The sequence below is a fragment of the Branchiostoma belcheri genome, unplaced genomic scaffold (genome assembly GCF_001625305.1).
Source record: "Branchiostoma belcheri isolate BF01 breed outbred unplaced genomic scaffold, Haploidv18h27 scaffold212, whole genome shotgun sequence".
NCBI classification, from domain to species: Eukaryota; Metazoa; Chordata; class Leptocardii; order Amphioxiformes; family Branchiostomatidae; genus Branchiostoma; species Branchiostoma belcheri.
The window spans coordinates 64,869-80,074 of record NW_017803625.1 but is presented as its reverse complement, the minus strand read 5'-3'; the positions used below and the strand labels follow the sequence as shown (position 1 = coordinate 80,074).

Here is a 15,206-nt window from a genome sequence, read left to right as displayed (position 1 = left end):
TCTAAAACTGTGTTCCGTTACCATAAGAGTAACCGACTCAACCGGGAAGCCAGTTTAAAAGTTACATGGCACATATCTACACAAACTGAAAATCTCTCACAATCCAAATCATGCAGTCTGAAAGCCTACATGTTTCTATACTACACAACACACTTAACATCTGAGTACCTCTCACAGAAGAGTTTCTAGCCGAACTATTTTCTTTATTCACGCCCTTGACCCCGTGGGTCGCCCATTGATACAGTGTACTGCGACCTTCTGTGTTCTCCCTTCACAAAGAACTGCGTTGCCTGAGCGGACGGATCACTTTCAAACTGTACTTGCATTGCTGAAACCTGGCATCCCAACAAGGTACCATGGTCACCAGGGCGGTGTTCATTATCGCATTTGTAGCATCTGTGGCAGTTGCGGACCCTGCCCAATACCTGGATTGTGGTGAGAATCAAGTTGTTGTTTGTGAAATTAACACTACAGAACGTGACATGGGGGGGGGGCAGTTTTGAAAAAAAAAACCCAGACGTACTAGTATCTGCAAAACAGTTTGTGCATGATGAGTTTAAACAACTTGTTTTGGGGATATCGATATCATACATTTGTATATGAATTGTGTCTTGTAAACAAACTGCTCTTTAAAGGGTACTGGGTCCTGGTTGCTTTGCAATTAACCAGAGTTAATCTATCAAGTTGTTTATATTTCTGTAGGATCATCAGCAAAGCTCCATTCTGTTGATGTAACTCCCTGTCCCGCCAGTGTGACATGTGGGCTGATCAGAGGTGAAAATGCCAGCATTGCTGTCACGTTTACTACAGGTATGTCTTATCTTTCTCATATATAAAAGATTAAGACATAATTACTAGTATCTGGTATAAATTTTGCTTCTTGAGGTCCACAACTTCGTTCGTTTATTCGTTTATTTCAATACCCTTTAGTCCATAACTAATCTTCAAGGGTTCAAAACATATAAACATATGAACATACTGACAGCAAATTTAAAAGTTGACTAAAAATTATCCTGTTGTTGACTAAAAAGTGTTCTGCCTGTTTGTATAGACGTATCATTATTGAAGTCGGAACTACATTGTATTTTCATTTATTTTCATAAAAATAATTGTGTGTTTTCTTTCCTACATTAGAGAAGGTAGCGAACTCTGTCGTCGCTGTGGTTCACGCAATCGTGGCAGGAGTTCCCCTCCCCTTCCCACTCCCCAACCCTGATGGCTGTCAGGACTCTGGCCTGGAGTGTCCTCTCAACTCATCCACAACTTACACACACACTACCATACTGCCTGTCAAATCAGGTTACCCTATGGTAACAACCGTACTGTTATGTTTTCGTTGGCGTTCGTGTGTGTGTGTGTGTGTGTGTGTGTGTGTGAGTGTGTGTGTGTGAACACGATAACTCAAGAAGGCTAAGATGGATTGTCTTTCTATTTGGTAGGTGGGTAGGTCTTGATGAGACCTCGAACTGATTAGATTTTGGACCCCCTGGCAGCTTGTTGTGGTACTGCAGCTGAACTTCCGGTTTTGATATCTCGTGATCTGGACATGGTAGAGTCACTAAATTTAAATAGTAGGTAGCTCTTTGGCTGCGGAAGAAGTGACATGAGTTTGGGCCCCCTGGCGGCTTGTTCTGGAACTGCAGAAGCATTCGTTGAAAAATATTCGAAGGGGGATAACTCAAGAACCGATTGACGGATCATCATGATTTTTGGTATGTGAGTACCTTAAAGAATGCTTGATAAAATTATAGTTACGCAAATCAGCAGCTAATTAGCATAATTAATGAGGAAATGCTATAAATCTGCTACCTCCCATGATATGATTATTCAAACATGTGTAATTGTGAAGAAGAAGAACATTGGCAGATAGTGTTTATGCAAAGGAATGCCTAATTGGCATAATTAATGCGAATCGTCAACATTCGTCATGGCCCAAGGGTAACATCATTTGGCGAAGGTATGAGATCGTGGAACTCTAGTTACCCTGTGTTATTGTGTGACAGTTTTTGTTTTGTATTGATGTATTCTATGTTAAGGTCCGCAGGGAGAATATCTGAGATGTCAAGCTGAATTGTGGATCCTAATAAATAAAAAATCAGTTGATGTGGAAAAATGCTAACAGTCATAATCTTGGCCTAGTCCTTGCAGCAGGAAATGTACAGTTAAAATTCTATACCACTGATTTAAGAATCAAGAAAGTCGACTGATACCTACTCTTGTTTTGTCTTTTCCAGGTAAGACTGGTTGTGAAGTTGGAGTTAAAGGGTTGGGAGGGGCATACTATCTTCTGCATTGAGTTCCCTGCCGAAATAAAAGATAATGACGTATATACTAAGTAGAATATAAAACAGGGCAACTTCCCTGTCTTCTATTGGGGAGACTGATAGCATGCACCATTGTCTGGGCTTGAATATGATTCAGCGATATGCACCAATTAGATTTATGATCCTTTAAGCAGTTACAGAAGCTCCTGTTCTGAAACAACAGGAGCTTCTTTACTAATTTGCATCATCATTGTCTAACTTTTGTTTCCTTTTGAACTTCCAAAAATTTGGCTTTACTTATCTGGATATCAATCAATAGTTCTTACTTATAAACTCTTACTGTCACTGACGAAAGGTAGTGGATGTTACCTGAAACATACGACCATTTCCAAAATCATATCCAGTTGCTTGAGTAACTTCCTGAGTCTAACCTTCATCAACGTAACTCTACATGTTGTTGTTTAGAGTACGTGTATACGTTATGATAGCATGCAGAAATACCTGTGCCCAAGGATTGCTTTTTAACTCTTGCTTCATGTTTACTTCAGACAATATAACCACTTACTCAAGAGGGGCTACTTGTTATCACCGACCATCTTCTGACTTTATATGAAAGCTGCTTTTTCCATCTGTTAAGTTTGGGAGAACAATCTAGAAAAAACATAGAATCAAACAAGTGGACAGGTCAAAGTATATGATCAAAAACACTGTTTACATCACTATACTGTTTCCAATCTGCAAAATATAAAACTTCACTGAGAACTGTCGCCTATGGACACTTGTTTAATGTCTTGGGGTGGTGGGACTTCGGCGCACTGTTATGTCATATGTATGTATGTTAACTTGTGTATTTTGTTGTGTGGCGCTGTTAAAATTAGTTTTAAAAACTCGAGTGCAGCGCCACACGGTCCTTGTTATTGTATTGTTTTCCTATGTGTTGACGAATAAAAAAAGTTCTCCAACCCCTTCTACGCAAGTAAACAATCCCATCGGGACCAATGTTCAAAGTGAACCCAACAACGTCATTACAGAATCCTAGTCGAAGGAGGGATAAATTCTCCCGGATTTGGTAGTACATTGATGTGCATGTATAAGGGTCCCTAACGACTTATTTGAGCGTATAAAGTGCCGCGATGATTGGCACCAAGAGACCACGTCTAGCGGGAAAAAATTCAATAACAAATCCCGGATATATCACGGACCCGTACACAGGGGATGTACTGGGATCACCGATATATCCGGGACCCGCAGCTTAATTTTCTTGTTCTAAACTGTGAACGCTACAGAATTTGGCGCTACCAAATTTTGCGGTAAAAATGCCGCATTTTCCAGTGAGAACTGTTCATTGGGAGATGAATGGAGATTTCTCGTTGGATGTTTGGTCAACGTTGCATCACAATTTTGCCCGCGTTGCAGAGGTAGCCACGAGTAAACTGCGCTGTGTGGCATAGAAATGTATTGATCGGGTTTTAGACTGCATGATTTGGACTGTGTATGAATGCGCCGCATTTCGCAACTGCGTTCCAGGGTGAGCCAGCTGCAGTTCCGTTGACCTTCGCAGGTGGCCGTATAAAAGTAAAATGTTAAAATATACAAATGAAATATAACCTTTCTTTTACAGTTTTCTTGTAGATTAGTACTAGGTCAATGGATAGATGACGTGAGGTGAGTTTTTGCCGTGTTTCTCTAGTGCACCCTACCAAAATTTACCGTCTCGAAGTGAGTCACTTTGGGGCCCTTAACTGTCGAAATCTAAAACTGTGTTCCGTTACCATAAGAGTAACCGACTCAACCGGGAAGCCAGTTTAAAAGTTACATGGCACATATCTACACAAACTGAAAATCTCTCACAATCCAAATCATGCAGTCTGAAAGCCTACATGTTTCTATACTACACAACACACTTAACATCTGAGTACCTCTCACAGAAGAGTTTCTAGCCGAACTATTTTCTTTATTCACGCCCTTGACCCCGTGGGTCGCCCATTGATACAGTGTACTGCGACCTTCTGTGTTCTCCCTTCACAAAGAACTGTGTTGCCTGAGCGGACGGATCACTTTCAAACTGTACTTGCATTGCTAAAAACCTGGCATCACAACAAGGTACCATGGTCACCAGGGCGGTGTTCATTATCGCATTTGTAGCATCTGTGGCGGTTGCGGACCCTGCCCAATACCTGGATTGTGGTGAGAATCAAGTTGTTGTTTGTGAAATTAACACTACAGAACGTGACATGGGGGGGGGGCAGTTTTGAAAAAAAAAAACAAAAACAGACGTACTAGTATCTGCAAAACAGTTTGTGCATGATGACTTTAAACAACTTGTTTTTGGGATATCGATATCATACATTTGTATATGAATTGTGTCTTGTAAACAAACTGCTCTTTAAAGGGTACTGGGTCCTGGTTGCTTTGCAATTAACCAGAGTTAATCTATCAAGTTGTTTATATTTCTGTAGGATCATCAGCAAAGCTCCATTCTGTTGATGTAACTCCCTGTCCCGCCGGTGTGACATACGCTGTGCTGGTCAGAGGTGAAAATGCCAGCATTGCTGTCACGTTTACCACAGGTATGTCTTATATTTCTCATCAGGTATGTCTTATATTTCTCATGTATAAAAGATTAACACATAATTACTAGTATCTGGTATAAATTTTGCTTCTTGAGGTCCACAAGTTGACTAAAAATCATTCTCTTGTTGACTAATAAATGTTCTGCCTGATTGTATAGACGTATCATTATTGAAGTCGGAACTACATTGTATTTTCATTTATTTTCATAAAAATAATTGTGCGTTTTCTTTCCTACATTAGAGAAGGTAGCGAACTCTGTCGTCGCTGTGGTTCACGCAATCGTGGCAGGAGTTCCCCTCCCCTTCCCACTGCCCAACCCTGATGGCTGTCAGGACTCAGGGCTGGAGTGTCCTCTCAACTCATCCACACCTTACACATACACTAACACAGTGCCTGTCCAATCAGGTTACCCTAAGGTAACAACCGTACTGTCTGTGTTATTACCTTTGCCAAGAAGGTTATGTTTTCGTTGGCGTTCGTGTGTGTGTGTGTGTGTGTGTGTGTGTGTCTGTGTGTGTGTGTCTGTGTGTGTCTGTGTGTCTGTGTGAACACGATAACTCAAGAAGGCTAATATGGATTGTCTTTCTATTTGGTAGGTCGGTAGGTCTTGATGAGACCTCGAACTGATTAGATTTTGGACCCCCTGGCAGCTTGTTGTGGTACTGCAGCTGAACTTCCGGTTTTGATATCTCGTGATCTGGACATGGTAGGGGCACTAAATTTAAATGGTAGGTAGCTCTTTGGCTGCGGAAGAAGTGACATGAGTTTGGGCCCCCTGGCGGCTTGTTCTGGAACTGCAGAAGCATTCGTTGAAAAATATTCGAAGGAGGATAACTCAAGAACCGATTGACGGATCATCATGATTTTTGGTATGTGAGTACCTTAAAGAATGCTTGACATATTAAAATTATAGTTATGCAAATCAGCAGCTAATTAGCATAATTAATGAGGAAATGCTATAAATCTGCTACCTCCCATGATATGATTATTCAAACGTGTGGCATGTGTAATTGTGAAGAAGAAGAACATTGGCAGGTAGTGTTTATGCAAAGGAATGCCTAATTGGCATAATTAATGCGAATCGTCAACATTCGTCATGGCCCAAGGGTAACATCATTTGGCGAAGGTACGAGATCGTGGAACTCTAGTTACCCTGTGTTATTGTGTGACAGTTTTTGTTTGTATTCTATGTTAAGGTCTACAGGGAGAATATCTGAGATGTCAAGCTGAATTGTGAATCCTAATAAATAAAAAATCAGTTGATGTGGAAAAATGCCGACAGTCATAATCGTGGCCTAGTCCTTGCAGCAGGAAATGTACAGTTAAAATTCTACACCACTGATTCAAGAATCAAGAAAGTCGACTGATACGTTCTCTTGTTTTGTCTTTTCCAGATAAAACTGGTTGTGAAGTTGGAGTTAAAGGATAGGAAGGGAGATAATATCGTCTGCACTGCGTTCCCTGCCGAAATATACTAAGTAGAATATAAAACAGGGCAACTTCCCTGTCTCCTATTGGGGAGACTGATAGCATGCACCATTGTCTGAGCTTAAATATGATTCAGCGATATGCACCAATATGATGTATGATTCTTTAAGCTGTTACAGAAGCTCCTGTTCTGAAACAACATCAGGAGCTTCTTTACTAATTTGCATCATTTTTTGTCTAACTTTTGTTTCCTTTTCTTGACATTGCTATACTGTTCCCAATCTGCAAAATATAAAACTTCACTGAGAACTGTCGCCTATGGACACTTGTTTAATGTCTTGGGGTGGTGGGACTTCGGCGCACTGTTATGTCATATGTCTGTATGTTAACTTGTGTATTTTGCTGTGTGTAGCGCTTATAAAATAAGTTTTGATAACTCGAGTGCAGCGCCACACGGTCCTTGTTATTGTTTTGCTATGTGTTGACAAATAAAAAAAAGTTCTCCAACTCGTTCGAATTCTACGCAAGTAAAAAGTCACATCGGGACCAATATGTCCCAAGTGGACCCAACAACGTCATTACTTTCTGCATGCAGAATCCTAGTCGAAGGAGGGATAAATTCCCCCGGATTTGTACATTGATGTATAAGGGTAGCCTCTACCAGGCACCGCGGATCGCTGGAAATTTTTTTGGGCCATAGAAGATCCATTTCGCGACCCGGGGGTCTTCTCTGGTATATTATTCCTTTATTTCGGCCAATTTCTACTATTTTTCCAGCGATCCGCGGTGCCTGGTAGAGGCTAGTATAAGGGTCCCTAACCACCTATTTGAGCGTATGAAGTGCCGCGATGATTGTCACCAAGAGACCACGTCTAGCGGGAAAAAATTCAATAACAACATGTTTTCGCGGATCAAATCCCGGATATATATTTCAGGGACCCGTACACAGGGCAGGTACTGGAATCAGCGATATATCCGGGACCCGCAGCTTAATCTTGTTTGTTTCTAAACAGTGAGCGTTACAGAATTTGGTGCTACCACAAAGGTGCCCCATTTTCCAGTGAGAACTGTTCATCGAGAGATTAATGGAAAATTTCTCGTTGGATGTTTGGTCAACGTTGCATCACAATTCTGCCCGTTGCAGACGATATCTTTTCTGCAAATACCACCTTAAACGAGCCGTTCTGCTGAAGTGCTATGCATAATAAATATATTCCGGGTTTTGCGCGGACAAGATACGGTCTGCCGAAGTGATTTAGCGATGAAACTTGCGGCCTAAAAAGAATATAGCTGGCCAGGGGAGTTAGCCGGCCATAAAGTGTCCAGTGCAGGCAAACTGGACACTTTATGATGCCTACTATTTACTCAGCCTGCAATGGAGTCTGGTGGAGAATAGAACTTGCCTCTCAGAAGGCAAACTGTACCTCTTTAGCGGACTAACTCCCCTGGCATGTGTTATCTGTCCATTTGGGCCAATTTCTACTCTTTCCCACCGCCTCTGAAGCCTGGTAGAGGCTACCCGTTCACAATATTCACATCACAAAAGGATTGACACAAGCTACCAGTTCAAGTTCTCTCTTCACCAAAACGGGAAGAACATCGTTGTTTGTGCGAATATAAAGAACGCCATACAATGTCGTCATCATAGCTCCAATGATACTAAAAATACACCAAGTAATAATCACTACTTATTTGATCTCTCGGCTCAAATAAAACAAACTTAGAATCTAGCCTGTATGTCCGACATATGTCGGCTAGTTTCAAAGGCATCCAATGTAAATTCAGGGTGGCAAAACAAAAAAGGATATTAATATTCTCGATTAGAAAATCTGCCAGATATTTACATTTACTGCCATTTCTTAGCACATTTTCGTCATCATTTTATACTTCAAGCGTTTAAAATAGCTCCAAAACAAACTACGTGAAGAGTGATCTATTTTTTTACCAAGTAGCTAGAACCTGTAACCGTTTTCTGTTGAAAGCGACATCACATTTTTGCCTCACAGATATCAGTAGACTAGTATGATATGACATAAGGTTGGTTCAACTTACTTTTCCAAAAAGTAATCAGCAAATTGATCATGACTTTGAAAATATCCAGTTTTACTGCCGTGAAATCGCTTTGGGTGCCTTAGGTGCCTCCATTTCAAACTCATCAAATAGACGTCGCTGTAGTTAATAGCTGACAAAACTCCTAAGGTATCAAATAATACAAAGTTGGGGATGTTCTGGTTATTTGGAAGCTGCTGGTCAGTGCATCTGCTATCATATTGCTAGAACCGTGCCTTCCTAGTTCTATGCCTGAATGGGTTGGGGTTAGGATCAGGCACGGTTCTGGATAGTCTCCGCGTATCCAAGAACGTAGGTTTGCCCTAGGCACGGTTCTGGATACGCGTGGACCATCCAGAGCAGTGCGTGCCTGAGCATTGTTCTAAAACAGCTACTAATATAACACAAGTTTTAGTTCTTGATAAAGCATGTTTCTCAATACAACAGTACCTATAGGTTTGTCTCAAGTCGTAAACAGTGCCAACAACAATATGTACATTGGTAAGTGTCAGAACGGCAAAAATACTGTATACTCTGTACTAAAATAAGCACCTTTACCTAATTGAACATGAACACATACTGTGCACATACGAAACGTTATATATGAAGCTACTGTTACTTTTGTCACTGAATACACCTGTGGGGAAACATCACGTATTTGGAAGGTTGTGAGAAATATAATTTACACAGGTGTTCGTCGCTCTTTGCATATGGCAGGAAGGAAATGTGTACTCTCCAAGCAGAGGTTAAGGCTTTGGCTTATTTTTGACGTGTTTTTAGACGTTTTTATCGGTCTTTTTGTACCTTTTTTTTCCAGCCTCAATAACGTACTGTCTTTTGATACCGCCTAGTTATAGCCAGCAAAATGTCTGCTTGGAGATTAAGAAATGTGAACCAAAGGCATCGGTAGTACTTTGCGATGAATGTAACGTTACATACATCACTCATCTGGTGGTTGTCGTTATATTTACTTCAGACAGGGGGCTCTTGATGTCCTTACCACTGTCTGGTGATTCACTACGGACTAGCATGAAGAATTGCAACCTATTAGAAGTGAAACAGGCTATACAGGATGTGCAATAGCCAATACTGAACCAAGGAGGCCATACATAACGTTTAGTTTAGTTTACAGAATATTGTAGCGATCCTCCTTGCACACTAGTTCAAAAACACTGGTTCTGCTATTCTGTATGTCACTGCACATATGTGCAATTGTGTACATCTTTATAAATATGTATAATGTATCTCCGATGCACACATTGACATGTCGCAAAACAACAAACTTTGTGTTTCCGAAGTGATCATTATGATGACAACAAACCTACCAGCAAAGTGGAGTTGTAGCTGGATATTTTAGTCTTTAATACTGTATTAATTTCAAACGACTTAGGATACTCTTTTATGTATAAATAACATCCAAGAATAGTTCATTCACGTAAAATAGACAAGGTATTATAGGAATAAAAGTATCTGAATGTATCATTGTCCGAGTAAGTCAAGAATATAGGACAAGGAATATTTCTAAGTGAACACTGGAGAAAAGTAGTGTAATTTTTTTACTCATAAAGGAAACTCTGACTTTCTACACAATCCTAAAAGTGCACAGCACTATATAATGCAGAAAACCACAACTGACATTGCACAACAAAAGCGTATACTCTCCATGGCGTGTTTCCATCGCGTAAACGGTCGTTGCCATTTGAAACGCGTACGGTCCATGCCTTATCGCTGAATGGTTTTGAGGGGCAAAAGCATTTGAAACATTTCAATAGCAACTGCACGACATGTATGGTGGAAAAAAAGCAAAGATATTGATAGTAAAAAAGACATAAGCTCGGGTTCAAAACCGGGTCAAAAAGCCTAATCGTAAAAAGCCTGATTCTCAAACCTGAACAACACACTTTGTCACAGCTTGTCTTTCTGCGATATGGGATCGACCGTTAAATTTCAAATGGCAACGGCTGTATATACGAGATGTACATGTAAATTAACCTCGTCTAGTAAATTCTCTCTTGTAGCGAGTTCATGAGGAAAGTTTCCACAGCTCGCGGGAGGTTGAGGGCCCGAACGCCCAGGGACAGTTTACAGTTTTTGGCGACGCAACCACGGATGACCATACGGCACAGTGTTCGGAGAGACGTGGGCGCCTGGCACAGCTCCAGGATGTCTTTCTTCATGGCGCGATTGCTCTCCAGTTGCCACTGGAGCTGCAGTTCCAAACAGGACCGCAAGGTGGACCTGCTGGGACCGCGGATTGGGAGCGCGTGGTGCAGGAGGAGTTGGACGCACCTTTTGAAGTCGTCCACGTTGGCGCCTTTCTTACTGCTGCAGTACTGCAGGCCGCGTGCACAGGACGCTCATCGGCGTGGAGGTGACGTCGTACGGGCGGCAGCTGTCTGGAGCGGCGCCCTCGTTCAGCAGCAGCTCGACTCCGTCCGAGAAACACCACGCGCACGCCTCTTCCAGCGGCCAGCGGTCCTCGTCAGGGTTGTTGGTGAGAGCGCCCGCCGCCAGCAGCACTTTAGCCAGCTCTATGTTCTGTGCGTGCATGGCGAGAGTCAGCGGCCCGTGGCAGAACGTCTGTGTGTTGTTGGGCCTCCTGATGTTGCAGGGCCCGCAGGAGCAGTGGTACCGCGCGATGAAGTTCACGTTAGCGCCGTGCGCGATTAACAGCTTCACGCAGTTGATGTGTCCCCGCATGCACGCTATGAACAAGGGGGTACATGCCACGCAGTCCACGTCCACCACGGCCCCTTGCCTCAGCAACAGCTTGGCGCATTCGATGTTGCCACTTTCACACGCGTAGAACAGGGGTGTCTTGCATGGTCGATCGTCCAGGGGGCGCTGCATCCACATCCTGTGTCGAAATGAAGAGGATACAAAACTGAATATTTTTGTTCAACTTCAATGTTGCACCTTTTGTTGAGTGCGAAAATAACAACATACCATACATCTCAAAAACTCCAATAGAACTGATGATTTCATCGTTTGACAAGAAATCTGAGATTCTAAACCTCCGGGAAATATATGTAATGCATAATGTTCACAACGACTGCTACCAATTTCAGACATCAGTAGTAATCTCAATCAGACACCTCAATCCTTGGTTGATAACTCTGGTATACGTACTTTAAGGCATGGCTATTTCTTGTTCTCTTCTCGGCTGGTATTAGATACTTAGTAATTGGGACGTCCATCAGTTTATTAGTCATTTTGTACATCATGCATAGTCTGAACATTTTTCTTCTGTCTTCCAGTGACACCCACTGTGGGTTACTTTTCATTTCTGTGACACTAGCACCTCTTTCATAGTTGTTCATACAGAATCTTGCAGCTTGATTCTGTACCCTTTCCAGTTTATCTTTGTCTTTCTTTGTATATGGATCCCATACTGTCGCGGCATATTCTAGGTTCAATACAGGCTTAACCCCTCTTCCCCGTCTCCAGTAACTAATCATTTACCGAAAATCAAGGAAATCCGTTAGAGCTGCGAACACACGAACATGACCAAAAACAATACCTTCCCGCGGAAGGATATCTCCTTTCCCGGAGGTGATTACAAACGTTACACACTACTCCTCACCTGTGAAACTCCAGTTCGTCCGGCGCTCCCCCGGACATGGTGCTCCTGATCTTCTCCAGAGTCTCGATGTTCTGCCGGGAGGTGCACATGCAGCCTGCCGGGAAGTGCTCGGGGTTGGGGCTGCCCAGGTTGACCAGGGCTCCGTACTCGATGAGAAGGTGGGCGCACTTCAGATGCCCAAACTTGCAGGCCAGATGGAGAGGCGGCGTCATGCAGATGAACTTCCTCCGCTGGATCAGGGTGATGTAGTCCTGCATTTTCTCCTCCGGCTCGGCTAAGTTTGGGCAGGCCTGATACTCCAGCAGCAGCGCCACGATGTGGTGGTGTCCGTACACGCAGGCCAACTGCAGCGGTGACGGCGGGTAGGCGTCCAGCACTACCCCGAACGGGCTGGACCCGCTCCAAAACTTCCGGGAAATCTTCGAGTTCTCGTCGGCGCCGTAGCGCAGCAGGAGCCTGGCGCAGTCGTAGTTGCCCTGCGCGCACGCCATCTGCAGCGGCGTCATCCCGTACAGGTACGTGCGGGAGAACTCGAACTCTCCGCCGCAGGGCACGTACGGGTTCCCCGCTACCCCCTTCACGCAGCTGATGTTGATGGCGTCCACGAAGGCCCGGTACTTGAGCAGCAGCTCCAAGCAGACCAGGTCGTTGTTCTCCACGGCTTTGTGCAGCTCCAGTTTACTGTTGTTGCGTGAGACTCGCCTGCTGCAGGCGATGCTGGTCTTGTGCTGCAGCAGGAGTTCCACGCATCTGTACGCAATGACACAAACGTATGATATAGCATGAAAGTTCATCTGTGTTGGTACAAGTCATTATGAAACTAGAAAGGCCAATATTTGCTTTGGAGCAAATACAGCGATGGGTTCACCACATTTTACGACATGGCAGGGAAAGAATGGGAAACACAAGGGAAAACAATGATTTACATTGATATAACTATAATATGAAGTAAAATACAACTAAAACAACAGTTGGATAGCTATTCCATACTTTATTGGTTAGGATTTTTAATTGCATAATGCAAACTGTTGATTTTCAAAATAAAATAAAAAAACGTCCATGCCCGGCATTCCAATGCTGGAGCAGGAAAGCTTGAAATACCTACCAAAACACTTGAATACAGACATACTGTCAGTATGGAAATGCTTCTGTGCAGGTGTTAATCAAGTTAAATCCCAACAGCCAATCAGCAAGAAGTATAGAGGAAAGCTGCATGCCTATTGGTTGATGCCCTGCATTCCATTCTGATGACTCATGCCCAAACGTGGTAAACAAGGCAGACTAACACAGTAATACATTTGCTATAACACAGCCAAAAAACTCAAATAAAACCATTCTAAAAGCCTGTATCACAATAATTTAAAAAACGCCTAGGGGTATTTGCCCACTGTACCTCCATACCAAATTTCAGGACCTTAGGCCCTAAAATGAAGGAGCTGAATCCATTTAAAGATATGGCAGGAGGAGGAGAAGGAGAAGAAACATCAGAAAAAGCAATATGGTTTCACCACACCACTTCGTGGTGTGGTGAACCCATAATAAACAATTTCTCTCCAACACTGGAATGAACTGGATTTTGCTGACGTCATGTTCCAAGAGTACGCGGGTCCATTCCGTAAACAAGGTTGAAGGAGTCAGTCGAAAATTTGGGGTAAGTCCCAATTCATTGCAGTATTGGAGAGGAAGCTTAGTCTTTATTTCATAACAAATATATGATGTTATAAGCTATTCACATTTCTTAAAAATCAAATATAACAGATTTCAAGACGCGATGTTAATTCCCACAATGCAAAAATACGTAAATATACAAAAGATCGCTTTGTTATTAGAAAAAATACCGAAACTCATGATTAGCTCCAATCGACAATTAATTCAGCAAATTCAACGTTTCGTGCAGTGAATTATCTGACAAAACAAAACAAAACAAAACAAAACGTATACAATGTATCCAGATTAGACCTAAGTTTACATCTACGTATTATATGTGTGTGGATGCCATGCAACGTAAAATGCACAGTCAGAGCAAAGTGTAATTATCTATACCTATGGTGGCTCTTCTTGCATGCTATGTACAGCGGTGTCTCTCCGTTGCTGTCGCACTCGCTCAGGTTGTAGGCCTCCACCTCCAGTACCCATGCCAGTTGTTTGATGTCGTTCAGCGTACATGCCACGTGCAGCGGGTTATTAACACTGCAAGGGAAGGGGTGATGGAAACTTTATCAATATCAGAGAGTTGTTGATGTCTTCTATCTGTTCTTATCGAGTAACCTAGACTATGCCGCGACAGTATGGGATCCATATACAAAGAAGGTCAAAGATAAACTGGAAAGGGTACAGAATCAAGCTGAAATATTCTGCACAAACAATTATAAAATGGATGCTAGTGTAACAGAAATGCAAAGTGGACACTGGAAGACAGACGAAAAATATCCAGACTATGCATGATGTACAAAATAATGTACAAGAAAATGCCTTCAAGTACCACAGTTATCAACCAAGGATTGAAGTGTTCAAAAACTCATTCTTTACTATCGTAGAGTGGAACTCACTGTCACCAAGTACAGTAGGGACATTGTCATTAGATAGGTAGCTTTAAACAATGTTTAGAGGTATATGTTCAAACGTTAGGTGTAACATGTCGTTCGGTGTAATGTAGCCTTTCCCTCCTGACATCTGCTTGTTTTTCATTCATAGGGTAACGTATCCGATACCCAACCAACCAATGTGATACCCTTGTAGAAATTGGTCAAATAGGCTGAATAGGAGGACTACCGGCTAGAGTACTATTTTTCCTGCAATCCTAATTACAAACTGACGCCAATGTCCTCAGGCAACATCTGACGTTAATTGTATCAGGATATTATGGCAGCAATAGACCCTTTGACTGTCCATAATAACACATTTATCATTTCAACCAATGAGAGGATAGCAATTATCGATTCAGCCAATGAGAGAGCGGCCGTATGTGCGTCAGATATTTGCATGCGTGCGTTCTGACGGAGGTGGGCGGAGCTACAGACGGCAGCTGGCCGCCGGCACGTGTTTGCGGTGACGTCAAACGTTGCTTACCGCCGCCGCGGCAGCCACTCACCCGTTAATGGTGGTCTCCAGATCGCTGCAGTCTGAATCCGTGCTGAGGCCGCTCCCCACTGGCTCACGTACGGCTCCAGCGGGCGGCGCGCGGGCTTTCTGACGTAACTCCCCGCGCTAGCTGATGGGCTGTGGTAAAGGATGAAAAGGCAGCGATGTGGGCTGTTGTGTAAAAAGCGGGTAACACTTCAAAAGGCACATCAAGGGCACCCAATGCA

At 42.9% G+C, this 15,206-nt stretch overlaps 3 protein-coding genes across 3 annotated transcripts; 2 read left to right on the top strand and 1 right to left on the bottom strand.

Annotated features, from left to right (window-relative positions):
* Positions 1-325: 325 nt before the first annotated feature.
* LOC109469933 (epididymal secretory protein E1-like) lies at positions 326-2,821 on the top strand. Its single transcript, XM_019768693.1, has 4 exons — positions 326-435; positions 703-810; positions 1,135-1,310; positions 2,813-2,821. The coding sequence occupies exons 1-4, from the start codon at positions 357-359 to the stop codon at positions 2,819-2,821; spliced, it is 372 nt and encodes a 123-aa protein (XP_019624252.1). The 5' UTR covers positions 326-356.
* A 1,313-nt stretch (positions 2,822-4,134) lies between these two features.
* LOC109469950 (epididymal secretory protein E1-like) lies at positions 4,135-6,847 on the top strand. The gene is made up of 4 exons (XM_019768715.1): positions 4,135-4,451; positions 4,724-4,834; positions 5,079-5,254; positions 6,233-6,847. Exons 1-4 carry the CDS (start codon positions 4,373-4,375, stop codon positions 6,314-6,316), a joined length of 450 nt encoding a protein of 149 aa, XP_019624274.1. The 5' UTR covers positions 4,135-4,372; the 3' UTR covers positions 6,317-6,847.
* Positions 6,848-10,047: 3,200 nt separating this feature from the next.
* Positions 10,048-15,111, bottom strand: LOC109469949 (ankyrin repeat and SOCS box protein 13-like). The gene is made up of 4 exons (XM_019768714.1): positions 14,990-15,111; positions 13,942-14,088; positions 11,899-12,648; positions 10,048-11,172 (listed from the first exon to the last, which is right to left on the bottom strand). Exons 3-4 carry the CDS (start codon positions 12,402-12,404, stop codon positions 10,635-10,637), a joined length of 1,044 nt encoding a protein of 347 aa, XP_019624273.1. The 5' UTR covers positions 12,405-12,648; positions 13,942-14,088; positions 14,990-15,111; the 3' UTR covers positions 10,048-10,634.
* Between the last annotated feature and the right edge of the window lie 95 nt (positions 15,112-15,206).